Below are 22113 nucleotides of genomic sequence, written 5' to 3' on the forward strand. Positions count from 1 at the left end.
TGCTTCTCTGCTCCACCTGTGCGCTTCCACAGTCCACTCCATTCTCTCTCTCTCATTGATTACTCTGATCCAAACCGTTTGGCGGAGGCGCAGAGAGCGCGCGAGCCGAAGCATTGCCACTCACGACTAACCGATTTATGATTTATTAGAGATTTAATTATCGAATGGTGAATTGGAATGGAAATAATCGCTTTAGTACATTCGGCAGGCAATTATACAATAATAATATTATAATAGCGGGCCAAATCGGCTGCCAGGCCACCGGGAATTGTCCCGGTTCTCCCGATGGCCAGTCCGCGCCTGATTTCCACAGACACGCAGAACGTGCAGGATTCATATATTGTCTTTTTGCGGCTTAATATTCTCAGACACTAGTCCATATCGCGTTTTGAATCAAGTGTACTGACCTACTTTTGATTTATTCGTCCAAAATGTGGCATATTCCGTCCGCGTTAGGCTATAGGAAATAGTCTGTGTTTTCCGCATCGCGGAAATTATAGAGCCGTATGTCTCATAGTCAGTGCAATTTGGGAAAGAAATCAATTAAATCTGTATGTGGATGTGTGTAAATATTCAAATGTAATCCCCTTTGTAATCTTTAACATTTTCATATGTAACTGTAATTTAATTACACATTTTTTCTTAGTAACTGTAACTGATTACAGTTACATTTATTTTGTAATTAAATTACGTAACGCCGTTACATGTAACTAGTTACTCCCCAACACTGGGTATAAGGATAGTTCACCCAAATTGTGTTGTCATTTACTATTGTTTAATGCTCTGCTCTGGTATTTAATGGCGTTTCTTTTATGTTGAAGTTTTGTAGGGTTACCTTCGTGGTGAAGAGTAGTGCTTGCGGTTAGGTCGAGAATGGACTGCAAAAATTCAAGGTGATACATACTGCATGTGGATTAACACTTCATGCAAGTATATAGTGATAGGAGGCTCTTTGATAGTTATATCAGCACATATGAGTTAGTTTATTCAATATTTAAATCAAATTGTGGTTAATAGGGATGTAACGATTCACTCAACTCACGATTCGATTCACGATTTTGATTTCACGATTTTGAAAACAAAATGAGATTTAAGACAAATTATAAATTAAATGTGTCCTTTTATTATTGCTTGGACAAAATACTGTACATTTCTTTGTGAAATTGAAATATAACACTATAATAATATACTAATATAGCACTTGTAAATTATTGCTCTTTGTTGGTTTTGATTGCTTCAATTGTCCTCATTTGTTAGTTGCTTTGGATAAAAGCATTTGCTAAATAACAAAATTTAAATATAATGTAAATGTAAATAAAATTGAAAACTAAATTGAAATTTTAAAACAAGCCCCAAATCAAATAAATAAGTAACACAAATAAAATAAATATCTTCATATAAACAAACTAAGGCTTTGTCTGTGCTCTTTCCATTTAAAATGAGAGGCAACCACTGCATTTTAATCATGATCCAAACAAAGATGCTGCATGCATGCAACATGAGCAGTTTTTAATCTAAATTAGATTGTATAATTTCGAAATTTGAAGCAAAAACAGAATGGTTTGACTTCAGTTTTGTGAAACTATGCATAAAAAATATCTGCATGAAGCCGAAACAGCCGATGAGCTCAATGAGACGCAGATTCACTCTCTGCCAGCAGGTGGCGTTTAAAGCGTTTCCTTGGTTTCCGCTGTAAACAAAGCAGCGCTGCACTTATGAACAGCAATGATACAGTGTTTCCTTGGTTACCGCTGTAAACAAAGCAGCTTCAGTTTTGTGAAACTATGCATAAAAAATATCTGCATGAAGCCGAAACAGCCGATGAGCTCAATGAGACGCAGATTCACTCTCTGCCAGCAGGTGGCGTTTAAAGCGTTTCCTTGGTTTCCGCTGTAAACAAAACAGTGCTGCACAGCCTGCACTTATGAACTTTAATATGCATTATACTGAGGCAAGAGGAAAAGAAAAAATACCATCGAAAGACGTAAGTAGTAAGTTCCCCTCAGACATACATTCATATAAACTCCTACCCCTAATTGAATCGCGATTTGTTTAGCATCTCAACCGATTTGAATTGTCACATATTTAAATCGATTTTCAACCGGCTCGTGGTTAATCGTTACATCCCTAGTGGTTAAGTTTGTGTAGCACAAAATAAAAAAAATTAAGTACTACTATCATTACCTTTGAGTTAGAGAACTAAAAAAAATTAAGTTGGTTTACTTAAATGTTTTGAGGTAATCATGACTTTTGTGACCTACATGACTTTTGTCCACAAAAGTTGAGTATTCTGAACTTATCGGGTTTTACAGTATGCATCTCCCTCTCAGGACTGTTTCTACCCTCTCCCTCGCCTTTTCTCCCAATCCTTCATTTTCCCTCACCCCCCTCCGTCAAGTCCTCAACTTCCTCTCAATTAGCAGGTGTGCTAACGCTTTCTTCTCCATTCTCTTTTTCTGTAGCCCTCCAAGTCACTCACAGCTGACCCCCTTACAAGCCCTGCTCACACACACGTACGCACACACACAGATACCACCCCCCTCCGGAGTATAAAAGAGTCCTAAAACTCCAGGATAGAACTTAATCCATGAAAGGAAAAGTGGGAAAAAAAGCCCGCCAAGTGGCTCAGCCCATCCCAGCATGGCACAGCGTTCAAAGAGAAACACACACATACTATTACTGCATCTTGCAGACACAACATTATACGCTCTGTTCGCCGCACCTCCCTAAAGTGACACGCTATCCGTATTCTGCCCGATTTGTTTTGGAAGGGCAGCCTGGAAAAATCCACAGGTGAATTGCGGAGTCTTTGATTTTCATTCTCTTGTAAACACTAAAACAAAATACTTCCTGGGGGAGCTCTTTGAACTAAGATACCGCCATGACATTTTCCCTGGCGGCTTATCCGTCTCCCTCTCTTGCACCCTCTCGTCCCCCTCCGCTCACTTTCCTCGAGCCCTTGTCTTAAGCTCCCTGGGTTTCTTTTCTTCTCTTTTTAAATAGATGGCCAGGACTGTGAAGTCTAATAATGGTCATTTTGCCTCCCATTGAAGGCTGGGTAATTCTGCCAGGCCTCGGTTCACTTTGAAACACATGACACAGTGAGCTTCCCAGTGGCCATGGCAACTCACTCAGTGGGTTCCAAAGCCATGATTTCATACTTGCGGAGGGACAGAAACTTGCCGGCCAATTGGAAGAAGCTCCGCCCACTGGGAGAGAACCTTTGACACCAAGCAAAGGAAAACCCAGTGAGATAATATCAGCAAGTTGAGGCATACACAAACATAAAAGAGAAACCCCAGAGCTAGGGCCCCATCGGCGCTCTGCGCTTCTAAAACGCTAACCGTCCCCCCTCACCCCACCCAGTCCTGCTACTTTTGGATGGTATGCGTGTCAAAATTTTTCATTCAAACCCAATACGTCATGATCAAAAGATGTACACTGATATTTCTACCAGTGTTGTTATTGTTAACTAAAACTATTAAAAATCATTTTCATGAATTCAACTAAAACTGAACTGAAAATAAACCACAGGCTAAATATTAGATGGAAAAACTTAAACGGAAATAGGAAAAATACTAATAGTACTAAAAGTTATATAAATATAACTAAAAACTATATAAATAAATAATCAAAAATAACTAAAAACTAATAAAAATAATTTAAGTTTTTTAAAAATAAAAATAAAAATAAATTCAGTAAAACTGAAAATATTGAATGCTAACTCAAAAGATTAATAAATACTATAATATAAATAATACTAAAATAAACGGATTTCAACATTTAAAAAAAGCTTCAAAATCATCGTTGAAAGCTGTTGTGTGCTGCTTGTGCAGAAAACGCGATACTTTTTTTTTTGATTCTCAAAGAAAAAGATTATTTGATGAATAGAAAGTTTAAAAAGTACTAAATACATTTTCATTGTAAAAAATACTTTTACATGGTTACAAAATTGTCACTTTTGACAAAAAAATAATCATTAAAAAACATGTAATAAAATTTAATTCTGAGCCCAAACTTTTGAACAGTAGTGTTTATATAGGTATCAAGTCTTCTAAAGTCATATGATAGTGTGGATAGTGTATGATAGTGACTTGGAAAATCTTGTCTGACAGCCAAAAAAAAAATGAATAAAAAAAAATAATAATAAAAATGACAAAAGTACATAAAATTACTAAACCTAAAATTAAAATGAAAACTCAAAATAATAAAAACTAATTCAAAATATGAATACATACTATAGTAGTAGTATATAAATATTACTAAAATAACACTTATTTTGACATCCTAAGAAACAAAATAGATAGAAAGTTTGAGTTTCAAAATCAAAACATTTCTGCATCAAAATCTTTGCTCTAGCGGTGCAGCTTCATCGCTCTCTAGTTCTTAATCAAGGTGACTCAAGCACTGTGCAGTCAAGAAGCAGGTGGGTGGAGATGCTTCAAGCCGCCTCCGGCCTGCATTAGGATTTAGAGTCCTTTCTAGAGCAATGTTCCAGCTCATCAAAGAGAAGCTCATCAAACAGTGATGAATGAGGAAAACGCACATACATGTGGACACCTAGAAGCCTATTCAAACACTTTCTCTTAGATGCTTTCACAAATTTCTTAAGGGAATTAAAGGCAAAGGTGCAACAAATACTGCAACTGTTATAAAGATAAACATTTAAAGGAGAAGTTCTCATAAATGAACATCCTGTCATCATTTACTCACCCTCATGTCTTTCAAAAACCCGTATGAGACTTTCTCGCTTCAGTAGAACACAAAAGGAGCTGTTTATAGCAAAATGGTGACTATGGCTGTCAGGTAAGATCTTCAAGGCAATATGACTTCAATTTCAGTCTGTTTTTCCATACTATGTAAAGTAATTAATACTTTTATTTGGCAAGGATGCATTAAATTGGCAAGAAGTTTCCACAAAAATATTAAGCAGCACAACCGTTTTCAATATTGATAACAATAAGAAATGTTTTTGAGCACCAAATCAAATACACACACACACACACACACACAGAGAGAGAGAGAGAGAGAGAGACAGTGTTTAACAATTTTACTAGACCACCACCACCCAATGTAAGGTTTGGATGATTACCAAAATCCTTTTTTATGTTTCTGTAATGGTTAATCCACCAGTATTTGTCAGCTCTTTAGTCACAGTAGTGTTTCTAATGCTAAAATATAATTGTTGTTACCCATGAATTTACTGTTTTACAAGAAAGGCAGAAAAAAATAGTAAAGCACTTTATTTATTTCTTTTATTCAGATGCCAAATTACAGTCAATAAATACAGGTCCAATATATTTGTAAAGCACTGTATGTTTATTAGACCACCTGTCATAATAAAGAGAAAACAAATATTTTAGGAATCTGTCAAAAACTTGTTTAAAACTAAAAATTCTTTGTCATTTATTCGGCAAATAACAAACTAAAACAACTAACTAGTCTTTATGCACACATAATAAACAAACAAACAAAAAAACCTTACAAAAAGCATACATTCTTGCTGGCATTGTTTTTAATGTACTTTTCCACAGTCTCTGTTGTTATTGACCGTAATTGGGCATCTGAATAATAAAAATTAATAAAGAGCTTTACAATTTTTCTGCCTTTCTTTTTAAAACAGCAAATTCATGGATAACAACAATTATATTTTAGCATTAGAAACACTATACTGGTGGATTATCCATTACAGAAACATAAAAAGATGATTTTGGTAATCACCAATACTGTTGGTTTAGGGCAGCTGTGGCACAAACCTTACACTGGGTGGTGGTGGTCTAATAAATTTGTTAAGCACTGTATATATGTGTGTGTGTGTTTAAGTGTTTTATAAGAATACCCATGATAAATTCCACTTCCACTTGTTTATAACTAAGTGAAAGAACCTGGACGAGAAAATCAGATAATATTTGGACTTCTTGTTTCACACACACACACACACACACACACACACACACACAGCCATGTGGACTGATGCAATGGGAACGGGAAGACTCGGAATGCGGTCGGGAGATGAAAGGACAGAACCCCTCAGCCGGTTTTGCTTGTGTCAGAGCAGAGCACTGTTTGGAAAAAAGGATATCATTCTGGCAAAGAGATGGGAAAAAAAGAGAGAGACCAACAAACAGATCAAGACGGCCCTTGAAAGAGGAGGGACCTGCTGGGAATTAATGAAGTACATTCAACACAGGAGAAACAACAAAATCTGTGTACGATACACAAGTAAGAGACAAGTTTCACTGCACTTAGTCATCTAAAGATTAAAAGTGAATAAAAACGTTTTGAAAATTACACCATTAAACATTTGTAAGAATGTCATTAATTTTCCTAATGTAAAAAAAAGTGTGGAAAAATTACTGTGTGTAAGAGCTCACTTAAGGGATAGTGGGTTGCTTCATGACAGCACAGCTCTGCAATTCAAAACAGGCTTCTTATTGGCTCCTGAGGAAATCAGTGCACAAGGCATTAGACTTCAGGTCAGGCAGATACCTGAATGATCCATAAACACTTTAAACTACTTTCCTGAGGATTCCCAATATGAAGATCCACAATTTGATGAGACTAGTCTAGGTGAGAAAGAGTGGTGCAACTGAACAAAAGAATGAGCAGGAATGAGAGAGGAAGCAGGAGAGGTGGGAGGTGAGCGGAGCGATGGCTCTCTGCGGACAGAGACAGGAAACGGAGGAAGAAACTGTGTACATATACATGTCAGTGGGGCAGCTCCGTCAAGACCTTACACAAATCGGAGAAGCCTACATGACCTTTTCTCAAATATACACACAGGGCAGCGTGTGATGAACCAGAGACACTCATATCTTTAAAGTGAAGACAAACCATTCATGCAACACACTTCACATTGCATATCATTGTAGGAAAGGAGTTCTGTTTTGCATCAAATTGTTACATTGTATTGTTGATCAGAACAGATTTTTGTAGCTTTTCAGTTATATATATATATATATATATATATAGACTGAACAGGTTCTGTCCAAGACTTGATCTGTGTAAATACACATTTTCATGGAGATGGAAAATTCTGTCATTACTCACCATTACATTGTTACAAACCTGTAAGTGATAACACTTTTAATTTTTGTATATATATATATATATATATATATATATATAAAATAAAAATATATTCTCAAACCAAATGAAATGCTCTGTTAAAGGTTCAGGAGCATCTGCATCACATACTGTACTGTGGCAAGAAACCACATACTTTACAGTTCATGTGAATAGCTGACAGAGGCATACTGACTGTCATATCAACAGCTCTGACACTTCTGTTACATATTTTTAACACAGTGTTAAGTCGATTTCAGTGGAAGAATACAGATGTTCCAAAACCATTAACAGAACTGAACATCATGAGATCACTCATTTTAACCAAACACTAATTTGGTTACTAGAGGGAGACAGAATCATCTAAAAAGAACGCTTTTTCCATGTTTTTTCTCATTATTAACATTGAAAACAATTGTGCTGCTTTTTTCTAGAAACCCTGATACATTTTTTTTTTTTTCAGGATTCTTTTATGAACAAAGTTTGATATAGAAATAATTTCTAACATTGCAAATGTCTTCACTGTCACTTTTGATCATTTTAATGCATTCTTGCTTAATAAAATTATTTTCTTTAAAAAAAAAAAATTTAAATCTTGCTGACCCCAAACTTATGAACAACAGTGCACGTTTGGACAACAGCAGAAAGATAAAAGAGACAGTGAAAGGAAAAGAAAAACAAAACTAAGGGCAGGGGTGGCACAGCAGGGGCAGACTGGCACAAGCGGGTCAAAGGGACATTGGTGAAACCGGACAGACACTGATGCTGGGCTAGAAAGAGAACCCCAGCTGAGCGCGGGCCTATATCAGAGACTCTCTAATTATAGCACTGGCACAAAAGAAGGGGAGGATGTTTTTCTATCCCATTATTATGAAAGTAAAAGAGATGGAATGTGTTTACCCCCGTTCACCTAATGTGAACTTTCCGGAAATCATATAAGTTCATATTCAGAATTTATTTTTTTGGTTTTATGCTAACCTGAAACCTTAACTGATGCAGTTTTGTGTCACCGATAAAGAACTGTTCACACACTTCATTCATGCTCCTTGGCAAATGTTGTCTAATAAAAGCAACAAGAAAATTAGTATACTGACATACTCTTGAAGAACTAAATCTCTTATAACGGCAAAATCATTGCTAAAAATCACTGCATAGTGTACACCGACTTAAGGCAATTCCCATGTGCCAACATTGAATATTATTTAAGAACATATGAATGAAAATCCAAAAGGGAGAGTGTGTTATGTGTAATGTTAAGCCCATTCCAGCATTAGACATGGGAAAATATTTAGCTGTTTTAGAGCAAGAGCATCCTGCTGAGAATAAATGTGTGGAAATCCTCAAATTTCCCCATAAAAAGATCAAACATGCAAACAGATATCGGTGTCTTGAGACTGCAGAAAGTTCAGCCAATTAGGAAACGCTTCATCTGCGTCTGGATTTGTTCAGTGTGTCTAAAAAGCACACATGGTAGCCAACACCACACTGAAAGTATTTTACCATTTGACATCACAGCAGTTCCACAAATCAGGTGACACTATTTGGATAGTACTGTATGACAGTCTTGAACAACAAAACCATTCAGCAGTTCTTGCAAAACTATGAATCGAAGTGGAATTATTGCTGTCTGGTTCTGCCAAAACTGCCTTTGACCAGCAGGCAAGACGACATAAAATAATCTGCACAAATAATGATACAAAGATACTATTTGCAGCATATATAGGAAAATGTCCCTCCAAATACACTTAGTTTAATACAATAATTTGTGCCTAGAAGTCATTGACATATATGAACAGAACTTTGAACTAATCTACTCCAGTAAGTAAACATTGAGCGGCATCCTTACCTTGCCCAGTACTGTAAGGCAGCTGGGGTCCAACTCGGGCTGCTCCAGTTTGACCACTCCAACCCAGCCGTATTCGTACAAGTCCTCTTCATCGTTATTGTTACACAGGCCCAAAGGGTGCATCTGCAAGATGAAGAAAATCTCCTTTAATGTCTCATTCCAAATTCAATCCAAAATAACATTTTAGCCACACACTCTTCCATCCCCAAAAAGACAGATTGGAAAACAGATTGGAAATTGTTACAAAAGACTGACTGCAAGACAAAGAGAGTTTTAGGACAGATTAAGTGAAATGCATTGTTTTTTTGTTTTTTTGAAGAGTTTAATATTGCAATATGCCATGCAGAAGTGCACCTTTAAATGATAAGCGTTAACCTGACCTCATGTTATTGCGCCATAACTCTACTTTCTTTATAAACTGCCCTACATTGATGTTCCAAGACACACCCACAAAACAGCAAAGGTGTGGAAACTCTAAAAGGTCTGAGCAGCACAGACATGATAATTACCATCATTAGGTGTGCACCAAACCATCAGGACAGCGGACAGTTTGTATATCAGAGAGATTCTCTACTCTTGGCTGAAATCCCATCTTTTAGTTGTTCTAAGTGTGAAATCTAGCGCTTTTGATGTGTTGACAACACGGACATTTATCAATGAAAATTTTCCAGGAGATAAAACCCTCCTAAAATGAAAAAAATAAAAATAGTTTAAAGATTATTTGGGAATTACATAACTGCGAAATGAGGCCATGAATTGTTTGAGCATGGCCGTTTATTACTTTATTAGTGCTATTACCTTCAGTATACAATCATTTCATGGACATGTTGCTAGACTTTATATTAAATGGATGATAGCTTAAGCACTGCTGGCCTTGAATTGTAAAAAGGAGAATTTCGAACATTAGATATCAATCTGAAAAAATAAATATAGATATAATAACCTCCTTCATGAGATAATATTGGTGCATATATCATTCAAAGTATTGTCTTGAGGCATGCACTCATAAAACCGACAGTAAATCTGATTAAAATACCATGACAACTGGTTAAACCTTAGCAACCTGTTCCCTACCCATAACTGAGAGCTTCTGGGCAAAAATGTTAAGAAGTGCTGCTCCAAATTAACAAATTGGATTAACACTCTGAAAAAGCTGATTATCATCTTAACTCGGGGATCAAATGCCACATCAGCTCCCGAGAGGCCTTGGATTCCATATTTGCATAAAGGTTAGCTGATGTTGTGGTATTTTCTCTCATTACACTGACACCATATTAAAGTAGGGTGACCACTGATAACCTAGTTCCTCATGCAAAAATGTAAGATTACGTTAAGATACTCTGGATGATGCCTTTTCTAATCAGTGACCATCTACAACGCATTCATTGGGAGCCTTGCACCTCAATGATTATTGTTCATTGGATTTAACTGTGCAAAAGTCAAAGATGGAAAACAAACGACTGCTGGACATGGCTTCCACTCTGCAAACACATTTACTGACATCTTCCCTAATTTCCCCAAGTAGTTTAGCCTACTTTTCTGAAAAGCACTGACATTTGCTTCCCAACTTATGCTTTTTTGTGTAATGTTGATGAGGTAGACTAATTTGCAATAACTAAAAAATATCATGCAAGAAAACTTAAAAAGGGACACCATAAAATGGAGAATTCAACTACACCTGTAACCATTTGCACTCCGTCCTTAAAACACACACACACCAACAATCATGTTTCCCGCAGTTCGCCACAACAAATTTCCCCAGTAGGCCCCCACGACTGGCTGAAAGCCCAGTTGCACACTTTTCTCCAGCCCTGGGTCCCCAATCTCTCCCTCTTCTTTTTTCTGTCCATCATTCTGCGCCCAGCCATCTCTAATTTAACCACCAAAAGAAGTGTCCCTTGTTTAGCTCTGCCACCCTCAGAGCCTCTCATCTATCCTTCTCTTGTACAGCCGTTCACATGTGTATTTCCTTTCATGAGCAATACTCTCAATGAAATCACAGGGGCAATCACTATGACGACAAACGGTTGAACTCTTCATACCCGGTTCCACCTTAAGCATCAGCAGAATAAAAAAAAGGTCAAATTGGTGTGGTACATAAAGTGCTGCAATACTGTAAGTGATTGTCAATGGAGCTAGCCATGCAAGTTATCTCTATACATGGAATATGGACATCTGCCAATGCGATGCTTTTCACCCCCTTTATTTGTTTGTTTGTCTTTCGCTTGATGATAATTATAAAAGGATGATATGTGCGAAGAAAAGCATGTCCTTCTTAATAATGGTAACACTAACCCTTTGAAATATTTCTCAGAATAGTGTTTGAAAAATAGCATAAAGGACAGATGGACAAACACAAGCTGTTTGTTTCTCCTCCTTGCCTCTGAGTGAGGGTTGACCTGATTTGGAGTTGGTCAGAAGAGGACGGCCAGTGGAGGCCTTTCCAATCTCAAAAAACATCAAAATGCCACTCACGCCACATGCAAACTTTGTCAGACACTCAATTCACTGAAGCTTTGATCAAGTATTTCAGCCTCCTCAACAGAATCAGTCCAGGTAGCAGAGTTTCTCTTGCACCTTCCGTTTTAGAGTTTTCTTTTTTCTGATGGGTTGACTGTGTTTGATAAATCTTGTTGGGGGTTCAAAGAGTCCTGCAATTCAAAGAAAGCAGTACGTGTTCGCGCATCTGCCTGGGGCCAAATCATAACAGTGGTGGCCAGCTTCAACTTAAATCAAAAACACTCATAAAAATATTTTGGCCAAGCTTGGTTTCTTTCATTGCACCAAATAGTAGGACTGGGTAAAATCGATTTTTCATTTAATCTCGATCTTCATTTGTACAATCCCAATATTGACAGCCCAAGATCAATCTGTTACTCTATATACTGTAATAATGTGAACGAGAAGACACAAATCTTGCTAACAGTGTTATTTTAGTTTTATTTAAATAATATTATAGTATTTATTAATATTTTGAATTAGTGCTTTAGTCATTTTCATGAGTTTACTTTTATTCAGTTTAGTTTTAGTTTAATTTATTTGTTTTCATACTTTTTTTGCATTTAATATTTATATTTTGCATTTTATTTCAGCTTTTTTTTATCCATTTGTAATAGTTTTAGTTAATAACAACAACACTGGAACTGAATCAGTAAATCTGGATCGATACCCAGTCCTACAAAAAAGCGTGCAAGTAGTCATTATTTCAGACAATCTAGTGCAGTGGTTCTCAACCCGCGGCCCGTCACGAATTCAAATGCGGCCCACCGTGCTTAACACAATTTAAAAAAAAATTACTTTCAGTTTTACAATTCATTTTAGTTTTTACATGAATTAAAAAATGTACTAAATAAATATAAGCTATAGCCAAATTTTTTTATGTCAAATAATTTTGTTTTTCATATATTATTTTCAGACATGAGCAGTACTCGCATAGCCCAATTAACATTACGCATTTAAAGTAACGACCAAGTGGCCAGCGGCAGACAGTGAGCATATGTTTGATCAATTTAGCCTTCTCAAATCATCACGACTTGACTAAAATAAAATCTATAGATATAAAACAGTTCAAGCATATAACAATGTTTAAACGTTAAACCTAGATAAATGTGCGTTATATCCAATAGTTTGCGCAGAGAGTGGAAGCTGAAGCGCGCTTTGCAGGACATAGAGACGCCAGCGCGATTACTTGTATTTTTTTTCAGTGGATACACCGTCATTTTTGCTCATAAAGGTAAGAGTAATACATCATTCGTAACTATAAAGGGTCTACTTTTATTTGTGTGCACTCACAATATCAACAAAACGTTGTGCTTTTATAAAATAAAGAAATCAAACATGATGCGCTTTCTGCCGTCTCGTCTTGAACAGGAGCGGCATCACAAAAATGAACCGAAACTCCGCGTATAGGCTACTGCCTCACAAACATGAGAGATATATCTATAGAAAGATTGAAACATCTACAAAACCGATTCAAAACAAATACTCTCTGATTATGTAATCCGTATGAAAGGTGCTTTTCTCTCTAAAGGCGCATCATTGTAATGTGGAGATGGCGAGTCAGCATCGTCAACTTCATCTGTGCAGCAGACACTGACTCAGAAAACACTAGTTTATTCATAAATAATTAAAATATCTCCCATGCGATTTTTTCCGACACATTCATAGTCATTATTTTTGCTGGTGCTTTGCAGAATAGGCTATATATTAAAGCCTATTATTTAACTAATTAAATTAATATAAATTATTATTCGACTAATGGCTTAAATGAATTACTGAAAGTCAAATCTTTAGTTAAGGGCGAGCGTCTGAACTATGACGTGAAAATTGTCCCGAAGCCCAGCCCGAAGGGCATAAAAAAGTCGGGGCCCATCGGGCCTGGGCTGAAAAGCAGGGCTCTAGCTCTGATCTAGCACACAGAAAACGATTTGACTGAAAATTTATCAGAAGAGATGAAAGAAAGATAGTGGTCATCTGCGCAATTCGGAAAAAGAGGCGGCTTTTCTGCATTAGGTATGTTTTTTTTTCTTTCTTTTTTTTACTCTTTGTACAGCAGTTATTGTTCATTCTAAATACATTTTTTAATGTAGAATATGTGTTACATAAATACATGAAATGTAGAACATATAAAAAAGTACTAGTGGCTCTTCTGCCAGTGGGTGCCCCCCCACGCATAAAAGTGAAACTCCGCCTATGATTGTGCTGTCAAAATTGGGTGTTATTTATGGGGAGTAGAATTATTTATTTATTTCAATGAATGTAATCGATTAGATATCATAATAATATTATAAATCAGGTTGGTTTGTATTGCTGACGTAATATGTAAATGATATGCGTGCGGCCCGCGAGACTTGCACTTGGACCATAGTGCGGCCCGGTGGAAAAAAAGGTTGAGAACCACTGATCTAGTGACTGGTAGAGACATGTATTTGTTTAACGATTGTAATTCACTCAAAGTAAATAGTTTAATAAATAAAGTAAATAGTTTACTTCTTCTGAAATCCATGTGAAGGGAGAGCCTGAAGCATTTACTGAATTGCAATCCAATATTATAAGCAAAACTGCTTACCATGTGCATTTAAACAAAAAGGCTGCAAGACTCAAGGACACTAAGCAGATAGCAGCATAGTAGAATAAATGTTTTAAAAACACAGACCTCTTATCGTCAAAGCTGACCTAAACATGTGGGTGCACACAGAGCAAGCGTCCACGGATTGTGGCTGTGGTCCAGTAGTAGAGAACACAGAACAGATGAGTCGCAGCCACAGGCATGGCATTTAGGTCAAGGCCAGTATCAATTTCACCCACAACAATCAAAAAGCCCAGCTAGCCCGAGGGTACGCTCTGCTATCAAACTCCACTCCATAACCCACACTACAACCACTTTCACTGGCTTCAACCCCATGTAACCCGATACCAAGATTTTTCATAGATAATTTATGTCCTCTGATTAGTGAGTATAAAACCAACAAACCTACTTAACCGCAACTATAATCTGACACGGGACACATATATCATTCACAGCAACAAGGCCACAAGTCCATCGAAAAAACGTTTTCCTTCTGCAAGGGGCAATTTCTCTCCTTCCTCATGCCGCTGGTCTCACCAACCTCCTCCCTTTCTCAGTTCTGACCCTGTGCCCGTCACCCAGCCCCCACCCCCTGCCGCGGGAGTGCGGAATAGTTCCTGGAATAACAGACCATCCTGCCAGGAGAGGTGGGGGAATATTTGATCAAAGCCACAAGCGGGCTTCACAGCCCCCCCCCCTTCCCGGGCCCGCAGCCACTTAGAGAAACTCTGTCCTCGGCCGCGGTTCTCAGGGCAGCTTTTCAAACAAGGCCAAGAGCCTTTCAAACAAGCAAGAGTGCTGGGAGTTCTCAGTGCCGTGCGAACGCCATGTGCACGGGAGCCTTGGACGGCTGCTGGCTTCCCTCTCGGTTTGTATTTTGGTGGTTGACAGAGACAGAGTGGGATACTTCTGAGGTACAGGGTTTAGAAGCGGCACTAAAGATATAGTGATCAAGACTAAACCAATGTTTAAGAGTACTAGAAGCAGCTAAAACACAGGCTGCATCCGAAATCCCATACTATATAATACGTGTAAAGACCAGTATATCCAAATTCACAGTATTCATAACAGTAGGAGAAAAGTTCCCGGATAACCTACTACTTCCGATGAGATTTACACTTTATTATCCCATGTGGCTACTGGAAAAGATTTGTGGATAGCAGTGAAGCAATGCAACTGATACCGGTAGGTCACATGACACATGGCAAATGAAGTATGTCCGCATGAAATTCATACTATATGCATTTTATCCAATATAGGACATACTTTTTAATGGCCGCGAAGTAATTACTTACTAAAACGAAGTAGCTATTCGGAGAGTATGCAATTTTGGACACAGCCATTGTTTAACTAGCAAAAATTTTGAACGGTGAATGTTGAAGGAAAATCTAGGCCATTCAGGCAAGAAACATTCAAAATCACAATGCAAGAAATTACCAATGCACTGTGTTTTTGAGGAGAGAAATCTAGAAAATATATGCATGTTTTAAATAATCCAAATGACGACAAGTAATCTGAGGCAATTTGCTTGCATGTTAATTTACCCCAACACATAAAATTCATGGTGGTGTAAAAAGTACCAATGTCGGTACTGAAATAAAAAAAAAAAAAATGTGACGATATCAGCATTTCCCGCTAGCATTTTGAGTCCTATTGAGCAGATTCTTAAACACCTCTGATTGGCCATTGTGTTCACACGCTCAACAGATATGTCTGTGATTGGCTACAATGATCATCGCTTCACACTCTTCACCGAGCGAGCGCATGCACAGATACACACGGGAGCGTTTGAAAGCCTCAGCAGATCCGTCTAGAAGCAGATATGTTAGGGATCCGCTGATAGACGCGGCTTTCAAATGCTTTTGACAACACTACACATTCATACTGTGCATATGAGATTACATCACATATATACACAACATAAATGTGTATCTGCTCAGAATGATACAAATGCAAATGGAACTTCGCTGCAAGTCAGAATGTGTTAATAGAAAAGTCTTTCCATTACACACTACAAGCAAGTTTATCCACACAGGACTTGTTTTTGCACTACGAGAGAAAGGGGATGGAAAGCATTTCACGCCAGCAACCGTAGCTTAACGCCTGTGCAAAGCCATGCCCTCTGGCACAGACCAGGAGGTCATTTTCTCTTGAACCTACGTGGATCCCTGCCGTAGCCATTGGACCATCTCAGCTGTTACATATCTCTAACATTTCCTCATCTATAAAACTGGAAGGCTGTCTTGTAATCAAATGCCCACACATAGCTGGAAAAGCATTGGGTACACAAGGCAACCCGGCCAGTTTCCTTTTGGCGCTGGTCGTCTGAACTCCCACCTACTATCCAAACAGAGGATGTACTCACAGACTCCAACACTATTCTGGTTTCTAACATTTCCTCATCTATAAAACTGGAAGGCCGTCTTGTAATCAAATGCCCACACATAGCTGGAAAAGCTTTGCATTGGGTACACAAGGCAACCCAGCCAGTTTCCTTTTGGCGCTGGTCGTCTGAACTCCCACCTACTATCCAAACAGAGGATGTACTCACAGACTCCAACACTATTCTGGTTTGTCTATCGGAAGAGTGTGAAATACTGGAATGGGACAGATGCCTACGGCTTCTCCTCTACTTGCCCTGGACTATTTATCTTTCTCCTTCTCCCTCTTTGCGTTCATCCCGCAGCCATAAAGCTGTCTGACATTTATAATCTCACACTTCAATCGCAATGTGTTTCTGATCTGCAAAAGAAGCAATAATCAAAACAAACATTTTAAAAAGGAAAGAAACTCAAAGAGCAAAAAAATGCAATTGCACAAAGTTGGAAATATCTGAAGTTGGAGCACGCAGAAGTCAAAACATATTTAAATATACTTAAAAAGAGAGAGAGAGAGAGGAAAGAGGAGGAGCTTGCCGCTCTGATTGCTTATGTCTTCTTGTTTCCCAAGCACTGGAAATAACTTCAAAGGGGATCGCAGCCTTGAAGAGAGCACAGATAGAGTTACAGTGTGGCAGCTGGAGAAGCCTTGCAGGTGGGGCCTGCTCTGACGGTGTAATATTATCTCATAAAGGGAGACTGGGCCCTTTTTCAAAGGAGGCGACTTCCTCTCCTTTGTCGTCTAGACAAAACTGATGGAACGACAGTTGCAAACGTCACCTCTGGCCAACAAAGACTCCAACAACTCTTGCCCAGAAACCATATATATGTACTCAAGAAGTAAAGCACATGCTGCAAAGAAGGTGACATCATGAAGCACCAACCACAAGCATCTCAGATTTGCTCAAGGTTTAGAAAACAGGTTGTGCATTGGTGGCTTTTCAAGGACAGTTTGTTTTTATGATGGCAGGTACAACCATTTTTATTTACAAACAAGACATCTGCACACACTTCAAGGATTTGCCAGCCACTTTTTATCCACTTACAAGTACATATTTGATCATTTTATGCCTACATTTGAACCTACAACCTTGGCATCATGCTCAACCGTTTGAGCCACAGGAACGCGAGACCTCTTATGCCGTCTCCCCGAAAAACCATTCACACACTGTCCCCTTGACAATGACATAAGCAAACAAATGGTGCAATTCAGACTGCAGTGAACACTTAATATCATGTAAATACTCAAATATGTATCGACGAGCCACAGGGGAGGACATCTTTAGCAGAGGGGAAGTGACAGGCGAGTCTATTATAAGACTGTGAGTAGAGATTGAAACCATGAATGGCGTGAGAATGATTCTCTCTTATGGAAATGTCTACTATTCAAATGACAAAATACAAAGTACAGTTGAACAGGAACATGAGGATTATGAGAAGAGACAACAAGAAAGAGTTAAAACATAATCATGCTAATAGTTTTAAACAATATAGAATTTTTTTTGTGATTATGATACTGTATTATTATTGTGGTATGCAACTGCAACCGGACGTTCTGGACTTGGCAAATGTCTTGTCCATCTATGTATAACATGATTGTTTATTTGCTTTTGACATTGTGCAGCATCCTTGAGCTTGGGAAAGGCGCTATATAAATTAAACTTATTATTATTATTATTAGAATGGCTTGTTTAAAGGGGTCATATGATGCGATTTCAAGTTTTCCTTTCTCTTTGGAGTGTTACAAGCTGTTAGCGAATAGATATTCTTTATAAAAGTTAAGACTGGTCCACTCCTTCCTAAAACGCCTCGTTTAAACACGCCCCCACGTCTACGTCACGATGTGGGAAGATTTGCATAACGCCGCCCAAATGTTCACGCAAAGAAAGAAGGCGTAACTTTATTGTTGCTTCCACTGCCGCCACCATGTTGTGAAGACGCTGTGTGTTTCGTTGCGAAAGCGAAAATACTTTGTTTGGCCTTCCAAAAGATGACACGACTAGAAATCAGTGGTTAAGTTGTATTTACAACACTGTTCCAGAACAGTTCAACCCAAATATTCAGATGCAAATGCTGTGCAGCGCATTTTATGGAGGACTGTTTCCTGATCCTGGGAGAGTAGACTACAATGCCAGCTGTTCTGACTCGCAGTCTGTAAGTACGTTTTCATATTTAAAGAATTTGCCACTGATGATTCAAACGCAAGTTTTGAGCAGTATAGAGTAGTGTTTGTTGTTTGTCATTTCTCCGATCACAAATGCAGACATGGTTTATGTTTACGCGGCGCGATGCAACGCAATGCGTAAAAAGACAGTATAAGTCATTATAATCCGTAATTATGTCCCCACTGGATGCAACAAATGCCTCGTTTATAATGGGTTTTAATGTTTTAGTCTCCTCGCTCCGGGAGACGGCATCACAGTATGGTAAGGGGAGTAAAATTGCTGTCACACGCTTGAGGGATTCTGCCAATCACAACGCAATGGATAGCTGGCCAATCAGAGCACACCTTGCTTTTCAGACCAATGAGCTTTGTAAAAAATTATGTAAAAGTTACGGAAAGGCGGGGCATAGAGGAGAAACAATAATGTACAGTATGTGTTTTTTGAACCTTAAAAAGCATAAGCACATTTCATTACACCAAATACACAAAATAATGTTCTTTTTAGCAACATCATATGACCCCTTTACGAATAATTTCCAGGGCTTAAAGTCAAGCTATGATATTGGTAGTTCATGATGTTTAAAGTCCTATATTTGTTCAATAAAACAGGCAATATAGAGCATGGCACTAACGATGTCAAGGTCGTGGGTTCGATTCCCACGGAATACACAAACTAATAATATGTATAACTAGAAATAAAAAGTTTGGGTCAGTAAGATTTTTTATGTTTTTGAAAGAAGTCTCACCATTGATGCATATCTATATGCATTTATTTAAAAGCAGTAAAAACATTAATATTGTGAAATAGCATTGCAATTTAAAACAACTGTTTTCTGTTTGAATATAATTTATTCCTGCAATAGTAAAGCTGAGTTTTCCATTACTAAAACTTTTCTTATTACTATCCATGTTGAAAATATTTGTTTTGTTTAATATTATTTTTGTGGATTCTTTGATGAATAGAAAGTAAAAAAACAGCACTTATTTGAATTTGTAATGCCTTTGCTGTCACTTTTGATCAAACCTGAATAAAAGTATTAATTTCTCTCATGGTCAAAATGTTAAACTTTTGGATGGTAGTCAAGTCGCTCTAGAAAAAAAGAGTCCCCCACAGGCATAAATGTAAATTAATATTAAATTACAAATCAATAAACTGTAATGTGTAACAAATAAAAACATCCTTTTTCACCATGCAACAACTTTATCAGTTCACAGCCACTGTAAACCATTCAACCTAAAGTGCCACAATCAGAGAAAGTGGGAAAGCCTCATGACAACAACATTCACATTTCAGCCTGTCATACGCCAACCTCCAGGTGCAAAAAAATCCAGCATACGTCGAGAGTTAACGTGACATGATTTATGAGCAAGAAGGCAAAAGTGCACACCAGAATACTACCACAACCACTCTTGAAGTTCAGGAGGCGGGTAAATCTGTACCCGGGAGGACTGTAGTCATCAACACCTAGCTTCACCGATGTCTTTGAAGTCCCTCCCTTGCTTTGATGGTCCCGGCAAAGAGGAATGCCTGTGCAGGGCTCTTGGAAAGCCCCCAGAGTTGTGGAATGTGGAGCAAGCCGCTGCCCGGCCGGCTGGAATGCGATTAGAGCGCTGGAACAGACGAGGGCTCCCGCCCCAAGGAATGGCTGCTGCCACCACCAATGGCACGACACTGGCCCACTCGATGCAAAAAATATTTCATAGAGAAAAAAAAGGGGCGAGAGAGTGGCAGAGGCGGGTGGAAGGTTGAGCAAGAAGAAACAAAGTGGTCACCAAAGTAAAAGAGGGTGAATGTAAAGGAAAATAAAGAGAAAATGTAAGCCTTTAAAAAACAAATGAGAAAAAGAGTATTAGACTGAGAAATTCTAAAATATTCCAAAACAATAAAATTCTGCCTGATTATTATTATTTTCATATTTTGCCCACTTAATGGTCAATAGTAAAATTCTATATTACTTTGTCTAAATAAAAAAAAAAAGGTAAAACTAATAATCTTAAATGCTTCAAGTGAATTTAGGCATCACAACATTATACTGAACAGTATTAAAAAAAAATATTTTGAGATTTTAAAACTATCAAAACATTATATCAACATGTTATTAAATTATTCGTTTTTTTATGTGCTCAATATAAGTTTTAAAGGATGGAAAATGTATTTAAAGATAGATGAAATATGCATGCATAATTAATATACATAATCTCTACAGACACTGATTAATTATAACTTAATTATAAAGTGATATTGCACCAATGAAGTGCAACTCTATTAGTAACAATCCCAGAAACAAAATAAGCAGTTTCTTCAAAATTATTTTGGTACAAACATCAGCGGAGAGCTTTATTATAAATGTATTAAACATTTATATTCATTTTGAGACTTGCAAAACACTACATATAAAGTTATTAAATTTATGTTTTTTTTTTTATTAACTCTACATGAGTTTTAAACGATGGCAAAGGAAACCTAAATGTAAAATCAAGGGAAATAAGCATGCATAATTAATAAATGAAATATCTACAGACACCGATTAATTATAACCAATAACTGTTATTGCACGGATATACTGTGCATCTCCATTAATAACGGTCCAAGAACCAACATACACATTACTTCAAAGTGTTTTAGGTACAAATATCTGCTAAGACCATAAATAATAAACTAGAAAAATGTGTCACTATAAAAGAGAGTAATACACCTCCATATTTCCAATGGCACAAACCGGACTCGAGCTGATCCTTCCCAGAATGAGCAGATTCACTAATCATATTTCCATAGCTCTGGGTTTTACGTGCATTATGAAAGAAGTTTCTAGTGTCTTGTAGTCAGTCAGACACTTCAGCAACATGAGTGCTTGTTCTTAGCAAGTGCTTGTTTGTGTGGAAAACAAACAACTATGACTCTATAAGATTAATGCGAAGATATAGGCTGGACGATTCCATTTATACACACGGCCTCTTTTTCACACATATACTACACTGACCTTAACGTCTTACCACTTAAACAAGTGTGCAGGCAATGGGTCGGCTTTTGAAAGAGGGAAAGTAAAGCTGGAGATGACTGGGCTGATCCAGTGAGCTCTCTATAAAGGTCAACACCATATAGACCATCTCCAACTGTCTCTAACACGTCCCATCACATGGAATGACCTTCTGAGATAAGCGGCATGAGCAGGGAATTTTGGTACATGGCCAAGATCTAAAAGTGCTTGAACATTTTTAGGGAGATTGCTTAAGTAAAAATTACAATTCTGTTATCATTTTCTTACCCGTGTGTCATTCCAAACCAGCATGGACGACATTTGACTCTTGAGTCAGGGGGGGCAAGGAAAAAAACATTTTGTATATATATATTTCATTTGATTCCATCTTTATTATACCTGATAATGAGCTCATTAGTTAAACTTAAGGGGGCTAATCAATATACAGTATATTTCAAGAAACTAAGACTTAAGGTACTCCACTTTTTCAGTTGTTTAAAGACTGAAATACATTTTTCATTTATATTTTAAGTGTAAATTCATTTAAATTTAAAATTGTTAACTCAAAGCAGGTATTACACACTTTGTAATTAACATTGATGCATTTATAAATC

General features: G+C 37.6%; 1 protein-coding gene across 1 annotated transcript in view; it reads right to left on the bottom strand.

Annotated features, from left to right (window-relative positions):
* Positions 1 to 22113, bottom strand: part of znrf3 (zinc and ring finger 3) — an 84458-nt gene that overhangs the window by 23505 nt on the left and 38840 nt on the right. Inside the window, exon 2 of the mRNA XM_016504472.1 lies at positions 8912 to 9034. Coding sequence (XP_016359958.1) covers positions 8912 to 9034 — 123 coding nt within the window. The remainder of the gene's footprint in view (positions 1 to 8911; positions 9035 to 22113) is intronic.

Source organism: Sinocyclocheilus anshuiensis, unplaced genomic scaffold (genome assembly GCF_001515605.1).
Source record: "Sinocyclocheilus anshuiensis isolate Anshui unplaced genomic scaffold, SAMN03320099.WGS_v1.1 scaffold582, whole genome shotgun sequence".
NCBI lineage: Eukaryota > Metazoa > Chordata > Actinopteri > Cypriniformes > Cyprinidae > Sinocyclocheilus > Sinocyclocheilus anshuiensis.